This window comes from Amblyraja radiata, chromosome 35 (assembly GCF_010909765.2).
Source record: "Amblyraja radiata isolate CabotCenter1 chromosome 35, sAmbRad1.1.pri, whole genome shotgun sequence".
NCBI classification, from domain to species: Eukaryota; Metazoa; Chordata; class Chondrichthyes; order Rajiformes; family Rajidae; genus Amblyraja; species Amblyraja radiata.
Window position 1 is genome coordinate 3090636 of NC_045990.1, and position 14399 is coordinate 3105034.

General features: G+C 45.2%; 1 protein-coding gene across 1 annotated transcript; it reads left to right on the forward strand.

Annotated features, from left to right (window-relative positions):
* The first annotated feature begins 10477 nt into the window (after nt 1-10477).
* On the forward strand, nt 10478-13925 carry rln3 (relaxin 3). The gene is made up of 3 exons (XM_033050822.1): nt 10478-10657; nt 12599-12619; nt 13619-13925. The coding sequence occupies exons 1-3, from the start codon at nt 10496-10498 to the stop codon at nt 13913-13915; spliced, it is 480 nt and encodes a 159-aa protein (XP_032906713.1). The 5' UTR covers nt 10478-10495; the 3' UTR covers nt 13916-13925.
* The last annotated feature ends 474 nt before the right edge of the window (nt 13926-14399 follow it).

Genomic DNA, 14399 nt, shown 5'->3' on the forward strand with positions numbered 1-14399 from the left:
CCCTGGCCACAAACTCTTTGAACCACTTCCCTCTGGAAGGCGACTCCGGACTGTCAAAGCTGCCACAGCCAGACATAAAAACAGCTTCTTCCCACGAGCAGTAGCTCTACTCAACAGCCAAAAGTCTGTAGCCTCTTTTTACTCAGATATTTTCACATTTCCACATGTTTAAATTATAATATTTTCACTGATGTATATCGTGTTTTTACCATGTGTGAGCAAAGCACTAAATCAAATTCCTTGTATGTAAACATACTTAACTAATACATTTATTCTCACCTGACTCTAATCCCATTCCCAAAATCCCGTATCACACCCCCAACTAATCCCAAGTCTAAAGAAGAGCTTTGACCCAAAACGTCACCTCCAGAGATGCTGTCTGACCTGCTGTGTTACTCCAGCTTTTTGTGTCTGACCCAATCTGCTAAAGTCCTGTATCAATCCCCACTCTCTCCTCTAGCTCTCTATCTTTAGTTCAGCTTAGTTTATTGAGCATTCTGGGGAGCTTCACAGGTTCACAGGGAGAACGTGCAAACTCCACATAGGTAGCATCTCAGGACGGGATTGAACCCGAGTTTCTGGTGCGGTCAGGTAGTGGCTCCAGTAACTATGCCACTGTGCAGGAGCTGGATTTAATCCCACTGCCCTGTTTCCTCCCCATTACACTCTTTCAAAACCACTGGTAAAAGGCCAGAAAGGGTGTGGAGTAAGGGGGTGTTAGGTGGTGATGTGTGAATGCAAAAGCAGTGGGGAGAGAGGCAGGTGAAGGAGAAGAGGGAGGGGAAGGGGTGTAAGGTTGGGAACAGTGTTAGACTGTCAGTATTATGCTGTGTCAACAAAGGGGCAATTCTGAGGGAGGACAGATGAGAGAAAGACCCCAACTGAAGGTCAAGGTTTGTTCATCGTTTATTTTCGAAAAGCACAGTAGCAAGGCCCTGAGAGCTGTTGCTCCATTCCCCTGGCTGTCGGGTTCCAGTGCTGCCTGTGTGGAGTGCGCATGCCAGCACCGTCCCACACACTGGCGACAATAGTACAATTTTTACCAAAGCCAATTAACCTGCAAACCTGTATCTCTTTGGGATGTGGGAGGAAACCGGAGCACCCTGAGAAAGTCTAGGCAGTCACAGGGAAATCGTACAAACTCCATACAAGCAGCACCCGTAGTCGGGATGGAACTTGGGTCACTGGCACTGTAAGGCAGCAACTCTACCGCTGCGCCACCATCAAACACCTATTTACACTAAGACTAATTCCATTTTATTCTCTCCACATTCGCACCAACTCTTCCAGGATTCTGCCCCTCACCCTACACACTAGCAGCAACATAAAGTGGCGATTTTGGATGTGGGGGGGAAACTAGAGCATTCGGGGGAAGCTCCACAGGGAGAACATGCAAACTCCACACGGATGGCACCGTGGGACGAGATTGAACCCGAGTCTCTGGTGCGGTAAGGTAGCGACTCCAGTAACTGTGACACGGTGCAGAAGCTAGATACATTTCTAGTTGCAGAAATCACCAAGGAATATGGGCAGAGAAAGGGAATATGGTATTGGGATAGAGAAACAGTCATGATTGTATTTTTTGATCGAGCAGGCTCGAAGGGCCAATTCCAGCTCTTATTTTCTGTTTCCCACACAGGCTCATCACAGTATGAACATTCCCTAAGTCTGAAGAAGGGCCTCGATCTGAAACGTCACCCATTCCTTCCAACACATGCTGCCTGTTCCGCTGAGTTACTCCAGCATTTTGTGTCTACTCACAACATGACTAAGACTGTACGCAATACCAGAGTCAGCCACTAAATGGCAGCAGAGGTCCACGTTCTGGTCACTGACACCATCCACAAACACTAACCTCACCCTGAGCCTGAAACAATGCCTTAATACACCATCCCGAAATACCCGCTCAAAACACTCACTTAGTAACACAAAATCCAAAGCCCTTATCAAATCCAAAGCACTGCAGGAAAAATGTTCCCGGTGTTGGAGGAGTCCAGAACCAGGGGTCACAGTTTAAGAATAGGCACATTTAGGACTGAGATGAGGAAAAACTTTTTCACCCAGAGAATTGTGAATCTGTGGAATTCTCTGCCACAGAAGGCAGTGGAGGCCAATTCACTGGATGTTTTCAAGAGAGAGTTAGATTTAGCTCTTAGGACTAATGTAATCAAGGGAAATAGTGGATGCATTAGTAATAATCTTTCAAAACTCTTTAGATTCTGGAGTAGTTCCTGAGGATTGGCGGGTAGCAAACGTAACCCCACTTTTTAAGAAGGGAGGGAGAGAGAAAACGGGGAATTACAGACCAGTTAGTCTAACATCGGTAGTGGGGAAACTGCTAGAGTCAGTTATTAAAGATGGGATAGCAGCACATTTGGAAAGTGGTGAAATCATTGGACAAAGTCAGCATGGATTTACAAAAGGTAAATCATGTCTGACGAATCTTATAGAGTTTTTCGAGGATGTAACTAGTAGCGTGGATAGGGGAGAACCAGTGGATGTGGTGTATCTGGACTTCCAGAAGGCTTTCGACAAGGTCCCACATAAGAGATTAGTATACAAACTTAAAGCACACGGCATTGGGGGTTCAGTATTGATGTGGATAGAGAACTGGCTGGCAAACAGGAAGCAAAGAGTAGGAGTAAACGGGTCCTTTTCACAATGGCAGGCAGTGACTAGTGGGGGACCCCAGCTATTTACAATATATATTAATGATCTGGATGAGGGAATTAAAGGCAATATCTCCAAGTTTGCGGATGACACTAAGCTGGGGGGCAGTGTTAGCTGTGAGGAGGATGCTAGGAGACTGCAAGGTGACTTGGATAGGCTGGGTGAGTGGGCAAATGTTTGGCAGATGCAGTATAATGTGGATAAATGTGAGGTTATCCATTTTGGTGGCAAAAACAGGAAAGCAGACTATTATCTAAATGGTGGCCGACTAGGAAAAGTGGAGATGCAGCGAGACCTGGGTGTCATGGTACACCAGTCATTGAAAGTAGGCATGCAGGTGCAGCAGGCAGTGAAGAAAGCGAATGGTATGTTAGCTTTCATAGCAAAAGGATTTGAGTATAGGAGCAGGGAGGTTCTACTGCAGTTGTACAGGGTCTTGGTGAGACCACACCTGGAGTATTGCGTACAGTTTTGGTCTCCAAATCTGAGGAAGGACATTATTGCCATAGAGTGCAGAGAAGGTTCACCAGACTGATTCCTGGGATGTCAGGACTGTCTTATGAAGAAAGACTGGATAGACTTGGTTTATACTCTCTAGAATTTAGGAGATTGAGAGGGGATCTTATAGAAACTTATAAAATTCTTAAGGGGTTGGACAGGCTAGATGCAGGAAGACTGCTCCCGATGTTGGGGAAGTCCAGGACAAGGGGTCACAGCTTAAGGATAAGGGGGAAATCCTTTAAAACCGAGATGAGAAGAACTTTTTTCACACAGAGAGTGGTGAATCTCTGGAACTCTCTGCCACAGAGGGTAGTCGAGGCCAGTTCATTGGCTATATTTAAGAGGGAGTTAGATGTGGCCCTTGTGGCTAAGGGGATCAGAGGGTATGGAGAGAAGGCAGGTACGGGATACTGAGTTGGATGATCAGCCATGATCATATTGAATGGCGGTGCAGGCTCGAAGGGCTGAATGGCCTACTCCTGCACCTAATTTCTATGTTTCTATGTTTCTATGAGATGGGGGAGAAAGCAGGAACAGGATACTGATTTTAGATGATCAGCCATGATCTTATTGAATAGCGGTGCTGGCTCGAAGGGCCGAATGGCCTCCACCTGCAACTGTTTTTCTATGTTTCTATCCCAAAAACATAAAAGTGAAACACAAAGGGCTCAAAACTTTGAAGCTGAGACACTGCCTCAAATAACACCTCAATCATAAGACACAAACTTCACAAAACTTACACAAAACATCATCACCAAAGCAGCATCTGCAAAATACTGACCTCAGTTCAGGCCGCAAAACAGGAACATCAGAAACAAGGAATGCAAAACATTGGTGGCAAAACACCAACACAATAAACACCTCAAAACATCAAAGAGAGAAAAGCAACCCAAAGCAAAGACCAAATCCACTGATCTCAAAATCACTCTTGAATGATTTTAGAATCAGATCTCAGAAGTGATGAACATAGGGTCTGGGACCTCAAACCTAGAGCTCCTTGAGAGAGGCATCACAAGAATGTCCTTCCTCAAATTAGGGGACCAAAACTGCACACAATATTCCAGGTGTGGTCTCACTAGGCCCTGTATTACTGCAGAAGGACCTCTTTGCTCCTATATTCGATTCCTCTTGTTATAAAGGAAAGTGTCATGGTCATAGTGTCGAACAACAAGTCCAGAGAAATGGGGAAATGAATAGTGTTGGGAAATCAATAGGACTGAAAGCTGATAAATCAGCAGGGCCTGATGCAGCGTGGCACTGGGATAGATATGATACCGCAGGGCATGGGTAGAGGAGGCTGCGCTGAGAGTGCTTACAGCAGATATACACAAAGTGCTGGAGTAACTCAGCGGGACAGGCAGCATCTCTGGAGAGAAGGAATGGGTGACGTTTCAGGTCGAGACCCTTCTTCAGCTGGACTGGTAACTGGGAACTCAGCCATGCACAGATGTATGTTCAGGGAGACAGACACACTGCAGGCAGAGAGGGAAAGGTGATCACTAGAAAATAGTGGAAGCAATACAATCAGATCATCTGAAGAAGGATCAGCGACCTTCGAAGCCGAGTGATGCGCAGAATTAGAAGAAAAGAGAAGAAAACAGAAAAAGAGGCAGCAACAACCAAAGCTCGATCTGCCGTCTGGAATTACCCGTCCTGAGAGTCCATAAAAACAACAGAACGTTGTAGACCATCATCCTCGACCTCGAGGGATAGCCACCACGACCAGTGGCATTTACCAGTGGCATGTACGTGGCATGTACCAGTGGCATGTACCAGTGGTATGTATGTGGCATGTACCAGTGGCATGTATGTGGCATGTACCAGTGGTATGTATGTGGCATGTACCAGTGGCATGTACCGGTGGTATGTATGTGGCATGTACCGGTGGCATGTATGTGGCACGTACCAGTGGTATGTATGTGGCATGTACCAGTGGCATGTACCAGTGGTATGTATGTGGCATGTACCAGTGGCATGTACCAGTGGTATGTATGTGGCATGTACCAGTGGCATGTACCAGTGGCATGTACCAGTGGCATGTACCAGTGGCATGTACCAGTGGTATGTACCAGTGGCATGTACCAGTGGTATGTATGTGGCATGTACCAGTGGCATGTACCAGTGGTATGTATATGGCATGTACCAGTGGCATGTATGTGGCATGTACCAGTGGCATGTACCAGTGGCATGTACCAGTGGCATGTATATGGCATGTACCAGTGGCATGTATGTGGCATGTACCAGTGGCATGTACCAGTGGCATGTATCAGTGGTATGTATGTGGCATGTACCAGTGGCATGTACCAGTGGCATGTACCAGTGGTAAGTATGTGGCATGTACCAGTGGCATGTACCAGTGGTAAGTATGTGGCATGTACCAGTGGCGTGTACCAGTGGCATGTACCAGTGGTATGTATGTGGCATGTACCAGTGGCATGTACCAGTGGTAAGTATGTGGCATGTACCAGTGGCATGTACCAGTGGCATGTACCAGTGGTAAGTATGTGGCATGTACCAGTGGCATGTACCAGTGGCATGTACCAGTGGTATGTATGTGGCATGTACCAGTGGCATGTACCAGTGGCATGTACCAGTGGCATGTACCAGTGGTATGTATGTGGCATGTACCAGTGGCATGTACCAATGGCATGTACGTGGCATGTACAAGTGAGAGACATAGGAAGGTGAGGCAGAAGCAAGCCTGGCAGAGGATATGATTTAGGAGGAGGGCTTTAGTGGAGAAAAGGGTACTTCTACAGTCCATCTGAAGAAGGGTCTCAGCCCAATGTTTTAAAGCAGCTCAACATTCTCCATATCCTTGATATTGTTAATATTGAAAAATCCATCAATTTCTCTCAAAAGAAACTCAGCAACTGTCACTTGTAATTCTAATTACCCATTCCTATCTATTTCAAAGTCTCGTTTTACTAACATCTAATTTTCTTTCCATTCCCATTTTCTGTTCCTTCTGACGTCATATTTCCTTTGATACATGAATTACCCTTCAACTCTTTTTCTGTTAGTTTTGTGTGTTCAATGAGCCCTATATTTAACTATGCATTAAAAATTAAATGCATTGAACATTAAACGTTTAGTTTCCCAGTGTCCTCGAGGCAATTCATGTCTTGTACGGCATGATTTAATTTGTTTGAATTTAAGATCATAGTTTCAGATTGAACTAAATCACATACGACATTTTTATAAAATTCTACCATATTATTCTGTACCGTAACACAACCTACTTCTTGTGTCGAAGATAGACACAAAAAGCTGGAGTAACTCAGTAGGCAGGCAGCATCTCTGAAGGGAAGGAACAGGTGACATTTCGGGTCGAGACCCTTCATACCTCCTGTGTCCATGGCCCCAAAAAATAGCTTAGAGCTTGCCTTCTGACTTTAGACTTTAGAGATTTAGTTTAATTTAGAGATACAGCATGGGAACAGGCCCTTCGGCCCACCAAGTCTGTGCCAACCAGGGGTGTCATTCCCCCGCTACCAGAATCTAAAACTACCCTCAACCTATCCTTACACTGTAGTTAATACCCACTCATCCAGGCACTAAACTATACCAAGATGTTGCCTGGGTGAGAGGGTATTAGCTACAGTATAAGGATAGGTTGAGGTCAGTTTTAGATTCAGGTCGGGGGGGGGGGGGGATTGACACCCATATTGAACTTGGATTACTTGCTCACAACCACTGATCTTACTGTAACATTCTGACATTATCTCACTTAAAGGGGCCGTTAAACTACTAACAATGTTTTAGATTTGACAAAAGGGGTGTCCAACCTTTATAAACATACCTTCAAACAGTTTCCCTCAGGAAATAGACCCCGGGTCATTTACCCTCACTGGGGCACAGTTCCCTCTCCTCAAGGTGCTTATAAATTCATGTTCATAAGCAATGGGAGCAGAATTAGGCCATTCGGCCCATGGTCAACTCCGCCATTCAGTCATGGCTGATCTATCTCTCCCTCCTAACCCCATTCTCCTGCCTTCTCCCCATAACCCCTGACACCCGTACTAATCAAGAATCTATCTATCTCTGCCTTGAAAATAGCCATTGACTTGGCCTCCAATTAATTGCACAGATTCACCACCCTCTGACTAAATACATTCCTCCTCATCACCTTCCCTTAATTCTGAGGTTGTGTCCTCTGGTCCCACTAGTGGAAACATCCTCTCCACATCCAGGCCTTTCACTATTCGGTGAGTTTCAATGAGTTCGCCCCTCATCATTCTAAACTCCAGAACTGAGCTGAACTGAGCCGACTCTCTCTCTCTGGGGTACACAGTCCTCTCTCCTGAAGGTGAGCACTCTACCTGTGGTACAGTTCTCCCTCCTGATAGTGTTGACTCTCACAGCACAATTCCACGATTCATCTTCCTCAAGTATTTCAGAAGTTGTGAAGAATTCCGTTCAGCGAGAGTGTCTTTGTGCGAAGTGCAGCGGGTAAACATATTCAACCTTCCGTCCTTATCATTTGTTCATAGACGCTGCTCCGTGACATTTGTCTTACGATTGAGCAAAATGTCATTCTGTTGTTCAATAAGAAGCAGGAGTTGATAACTTGATCCATGTTCGCAAGATTAGAATGAGATTAAAGCCAACAGGCAAAGTGACATTTAACAAATGCCCTTTCGGTGATGACGTGAAAATAAATCTTTAATTAAAAGTGGCTGCATTTTCCAGCCTCTTTACTACAGGATGGTCCAACTCATCAGCATGGAATACTCAATGTTACAAAGCCACGGCTCCAAACACAGTGACCTTTCAATCGAAAGACACAAAGTGCCGGAGTAACTCAACGGTCAGGCGGTAACTCTGGAGAACGTCGGGACTATGAGCAGAGACGAGGGAAGGAGAAACTAGAGAAGCACTTGCAGAAAAAGAGGATAGAAAGTTATGCTGAGTGGGTCGTCAAGACTAACGTGGACCATTTGGGTCAAACTGCCTTGTTGTACTAGATAGAAACATAGCAGAAACATAGAAAAATAGGTGCAGGAGTAGGCCATTCGGCCCCAAGCCAGCACCGTCATTCAATATGATCATGGCTGATCATCGCAAATCCGTACCCCGTTCCTGCTTTTTCCCCCAGGCTCATTAACTCCTTCAACCCTAAGAGCTAAATATAACACCCTCTTGAAAACATCCAGTGAATTGGCCTCCACTGCCTTCTGTGGCAGAGAATTCCACAGATTTCAACTCTCTGGGTGAAAAAGTTTTTCCTTTCTCAGTCCTAAATGGCCTACCCCTTATTCTTAAACTGTGTGGCCCCTGGTTCTGGACTCCAAGAACATTTTTCCTGCATCTAGCCTGTCCAATCCTGTAAGAATTTTATATGTTTATATGAGATACCCTCTCATCCTTCTAAATTCCTGTGTTGGAAGGAACTGCAGATGCTGGTTTAAACCCTCTCCAGAGACACTGCCTGTCCCGCTGAGTTACTCCAGCTTTTTGTATCCACCTTTTGTTGTACTAGATAACATGCTTGTGCAATGACTGCCTTCAGTTGCGCATATTGGAGTTGGCAGCTGATGGGATCTCTGTCAGAGTCCATGGTTATCAGTTTGACATATACACATCGACTGGGATTTAGTCACAGGAAAAGGCTCATCATAAATTGTTCTTCAATTAGTGCCCGTTTTTAGATCAATTGCTGAGTCCACCTTGGTGATAATACAGTAGATGAGGCAATTCATTAATTACATGAGTCAGTTCAAAAATCCATACACAGATTCAAATGCAAATTTACATTGCCGAAACTTTCTCTCTCTTTCTCTCTCTCACTCTCTCACTCACTCTTCAATGATGCTTCATTCTCACATGCACCGAGGTACAGTGAACTTCTTTGTTTTGCATGCAACCCGGTAAAATCATCCTATCACTGTCTCCTTTCCCCACTCATACAGAGGCAGTCGTAAAAGTATGACAGAAGGAACTGCAGATGCTGGTTTACACCGCGGATAGACACAAAATGCTGGAGTAACTCAGCGGGTCAGGCAGCATCTCTGGAGAGAAGGAATGGGTGACATTTCGGGTCGAGACCCTTCTTCAGACTGAGTCTGAAGTCTGAAGAAGGGTCTCGACTCGAGACGTCACCTATTCCTTCTCTACCGCTGCACCACCGTGACCTCCCCCAATGTTCTCTTGCAACCCAAAGACACACAGGTTGGTAGGTTGACTGCCTGCTGCAAATTGCTCCAATTGTGTGTGTGAGCAGTTGAAAATGTGGGGATTTGATAAGAAAGAGGAAGAGAAGGTGTAAATCGGTGGTTACTGTCAGTGTGGATTTTGTAGCTGAAAATGCCGGTTTCTGCATTGTATAACATTGATTCCACAAAAATGTCAGTGTGTGGGATCCATTTGAGTGTGTATACCCTGAGGAGTGTTACAGTCATCCCAATGTCCATGGCAGGTGACACATGCATAGCTCTGCAACATAGAATTGAAGCTCCCTAAACAATCCATCTGACAAGCAATGACCAATCAGCTGGGAAATTCTAAATGAATTTGATTGAAAGATACAACATGAATCTTTGGCCCCCTGAGTCCACTCTGACCATCACTCACCCGTTCACACTTGTTCTATCTTATCCCACTTTTGCATCCACTCGCTAAACATGAAGAGCAATCGGTGGAGGGCAAGTAAACTACAAACCCGCATGTCTATCGGATGTGGGAGGAAACCCCATATAATCACAGGGAGAACGTTCAAACTCAACACCAACAGCACCAGAGGAGTGGATCCAACCAGAGTCTCTGACTCCATGAGGCAGCATCTCCACCAGCTGTGCTACTGGGTACTTGAATGGACAAGATTCTGTTTGGGACTTACTTTGAGTAAAGTAAGACTCAAGGCTCAAAGTAAGACTCTGAGATGACTCAAAGTAACTTCTAGACTAAAACTTGTGCTGATGAGGTGAGGTAAGGGGGTTTGACAAATTATAACAACATACTTGTTTTAAAACATTCTGTTTTGTGCGTGTTTGGTTGAAATGATTTTTTAATTTCTTGTTTGATAAGTTACGAAGGAGACGTATGCTTGGTATGAGGCACATCGTGTGTCCGTCTCCTCCTCATTCCCCAAGACCTTTACATTGCTCCTGACACCAATCATTAAACCGTCAGTCTGCTGTCGTGTGTTGTGACTGCTCTATAATTATGTCTCTTGATCAGATATCAACAAGGGTTTAAATAGAGCCAGCTCGAAGCAAGGAGAGCACAGAAGGAGTCGCGCCCCACAACCAGCAAGACGTGCTCCCGCTCCTGACTCACTCACTCTCTTCTTCTCTCCTCTTTCTCTCTCCTCAGACGACAGGACATGCAGAAACTCTGGTTCACCCTGGCTGTCTGGCTGCTCAGCCCAGGGTCCCAGCTGGAAGCTGAAGCTCGGAATCCAAGTCTCGGTGTCAAACTCTGCGGGAGAGAGTTTATTCGGGCTGTCATCTTTACCTGTGGAGGGTCCAGGTGGAAGCGGACTGAGATAAACCTGCCAGGTACAAATGAGCATTCCGTCTGTAATTCCCAGGGCTTAAAATGTCATCCAGGGATTAGGTTCTATGTAATGGGAGCCAGGTGGGACACGGAAGAGACAGATTGCCTTTGATTTGTCTTTGATGCTGGATTTGAGGGATCTTTCCTAACGAAGGGTGAGAAACTATTGCACCGTGTGGCAGGCAGAAAACCCAGCCGTCTAGAAACATATCAAATTCTTAAAGGATTGGACAGGCTAGATGCAGGAAAAATGTTCCCCATGTTGGGGGAATCCAGAACCAGGGGTCACACAGTTGAAGAATAATGGGTCGGCCATTTAGGACTGAGATGAGGAAAAGCTTTGTCACCCAGAGAGTTGCGAATCTGTGGAGTTCTCTGCTACAGAAGGCAGTGGAGCCTGATTCACTAGATTATGTCAAGAGAGAGTTGGATTTAGCTCTTAGGGCTAACGGAATCAAGGGATATGGGGAGAAAGCAGGAACGGGATACTGATTTTGGATGATCAGCCATGATCATATTGAATGGCGGTGCTGGCTCGACGTGCCGAATGGCCTACTTGTGCACCTATTCTTTTCTATGTTTTCTAACAGCTCCCCCATTCCACCCGCCGAGGCAGGGTGGATTCCCCACATTAGGACAAGGAACATGGAACAGTAGTGTAGGAAGGAACTGCAGTTGTTGGTTTACATCGAAGATAGACACAAAAAGCTAGAGTAACTCAACGGGCCAGCACATGACTGGCTCTTCGGCCCACAATGTCTGTGCCGACCAATATGCCAATTGAAACTAATCCCGTCTGCCTACCCATGATCTATATCCTTGCCTGTTCATGTGTCTGCCTAAATCCCTATTTAACATTGCTAATGTCGCTGCTTCCACCACTTCCCTGGGCAGCATATTTCAGGCACCTACCACTCTTTGCAGAAGAAATACCGGCTTTGCAAATCCTTTATAAAGTTTGTAGGAAGGAACTTTAGCTTAAACCAAAGCTAAACACAAAATGCTGGAGTAACTCAACGGGACAGGCAACATCTTTGGAGAGAAGGAATGAGTGATGTTTCGGGTCGAGACCCTTCTTCAGACTGATTGTAATTTAATTGGCTTTGTATAAATGTAAAATTTAAAATTGACCTTAGTGTGTGTATAGTGTTAATGTCAGGGGAGAGGGAGAACATAGATAAGGAAGCGTAAGGTGTGAAAATAGAACAAAGGGAATGGAGGTCAAGGAAAATGTAGCTTAGATCATTGTTATAAAGTTTCCTTTTCTTGTCTTAAAGCTTTGCCCTCCAAAATTTGAGAATTCCACCCTAGTGACTGATAATCAATGTGAATAAATGTCTATATTTCCCTAGAACATGACAGACACACTCTGTGTGATGTGTTGGGGGGATCTGCATATGTTGGTTTAAACTGAAGCCAAGACACAAAACGCTGGAGTGACTTAGTGGGTCAGGCAGCATCTCTGGAGAAAAAGAATAGCTGACGTTTCAGGTCGAGACCCTTCTTCAGACCACTATATGTACAGCCGAGCTTTGGCATATTATTCGCAGAAGCAGATGATATTGATCTTTGTAGATTTGCTGTGCCGTCTTTTGAGAACTAGCATGTTGAAGTAACAAGTTGAAGCTATACTACTTTCTGGGACAGGATGCAGAGATAGGTACAGCCACTGCAAGAACGCTGGTCACATAATTAGCACAAACCACATCAGGATGTTCAGTTTTCTATCATGTTTAATTTGCTGAATGTAAAAACTGCGGGGGGGAAAGGTGTGAATTGATGTTATCTCCACTGTCACGCATAGAGACTGTGTGCATTTCCCAAAGCTAATACTGCAGCTGTGAGAATTGTATGGTGGTTACCTCTCAGCTTTTCGAATAAAATACAGTTGAATATTATTGAAACATATAAGATTATTAAGGGATTGGACACGCTAGAGGCGGGAAACATGTTGGGGGAGTCCAGAACTTGAGGCCACAGTTTAAGAATAAGGGGTAGGCCATTTAAGTCAAGAGGCAAGAGAGTTTATTGTCATGTGTCCCAGATAGAACAATGAAATTCTATGGACAGGATATTGTAGTCATAAATTTAGAATGGAGACAAGGAAACACTTTTTCTCACAGAGAGTGGTGAGTCTGTGGAATTCTCTGCCTCAGAGGGCGGTGGAGGCTGGTTCTCTGGATGCTTTCAAGAGAGAGCTAGATAGGGCTCTTAAAAATAGTGAAGTCAGGGGCTATGGAGAGAAGGCAGGAACGGGGTACTGATTGGGGATGATCAGCCATGATCACATTGAATGGCGGTGCTGGCTCGAAGGGCCGAATGGCCTACTCTTGCACCTATTGTCTATTGTCTATAAATTTAGAACGGTGAGGAAAAACTTTTTCACCCAGAGAGTTGTGAATCTGTAGAATTCTCTGCCTCAGAAGACAGTGGAGGCCAATTCGCTGGATGATTTCAAGAGAGAGTTAGATAGAGCTCTTAAAAATAGTGGAGTCAAGGGATATGGTGAGAAGGCAGGAACGGGGTACTGATTGTGGATGATTAGCCATGATTGCAGTGAATGGCGGTGCTGGCTCGAAGGGCTGAATGGCCTACTCCTGCATCTATTGTCTATTGTCTAAAATAAACGGAGACCATTCGGAGTTACTCCAGCATTTTGTGTCTATCTTTGGTGTATAACTAGCCTCGGCAGTTCCTTCCCACACAGTACTTTTTATTACTTTGTCGGTAGCTTTGTGGTGACTTTTTTGTGTACTTTATATGAAATAACAAAGATTTTCACCGTACTGAGCTAGGTGCAAGTGACATTAAAGCATCATCATCATCATCAAACGTCATCGATCCATTCCCTCCACAGAGGCTGCCTGACCCGCTGAGTTACTCCAGTACTTTGTGTTTTGCTCGGCTTATTGCTTCTAGTAATTTGAATTTAATGACGTGTGGGGTTAAGATTTGTGCTCTCTCTCCTGCAGACATCGCTGACCCCTTTTCCCACATGCCGCAGTCTCTGGACGATGCCAACCCCGACAGCTGGGATCTCGCTGACGACGCCGCCAGCTATGACTCGGCCAGCTGGAGGTTCCTGGTGGGATTCGGGGATGAGGGCAGGAGCCGGAGGAGCATCTCCAATGACGTTCTGGAGGCTCTGAGGAGCACGGATAGGAAGGGGAGGGATGTGGTGGTGGCTCTGTCTAATGCCTGCTGTAAGTGGGGGTGCACCAAGAGTGAGATTAGCTCGCTCTGCTAATACCTGCGCCCCAAACGTCCACTCCTCCATCTCCTGCACCCTGATACGCAAGACCCAGAAACTGGTAGGGTCCACGCTGGCATCTTGAATGCAAAGATCCTGCTTGTGAACTCCGGATCACACACACAGCATGAAGCGTGTGGCAGCTTGCGGCAAAATCAAACTTCATTCTTTCATGTTCCAGAGACCAGTGTCGATAGAATTAGTGATGTTGTTAGGTCATTCTCTTTGTGTTCCTGGACTCTGCTGCTAAACACTCATTGTGTATCTGTTATGTTTCACTGCTGGAGTACAATATATATCTGCTGTACAGTTTCTTTTATTAAAAAATGACATTTGTCACCATCGACTCGAATTTTGTCTCAATGTTAATGTCAAAATATAAATAAGAAAATTGCGAAGTGCAGTCTCAGAAGTCAATAACATTGATACTTGACTCTCACAGTCACACACACACTGACATTCACTTTTACACTGTAACACA

Coding starts and splice junctions, on each gene's coding strand:
- rln3 (XM_033050822.1), top strand. CDS start 10,496: ATGCAGAAACTCTGGTTCACCCTGGCTGTCTGGCTGCTCAGCCCAGGG. Junction 10,658..12,598: donor CCAGGTGGAAGCGGACTGAG/ATAAACCTGCCA, acceptor AAGGGATTGGAC/ACGCTAGAGGCGGGAAACAT. Junction 12,620..13,618: donor CGCTAGAGGCGGGAAACATG/TTGGGGGAGTCC, acceptor TGTGGGGTTAAG/ATTTGTGCTCTCTCTCCTGC.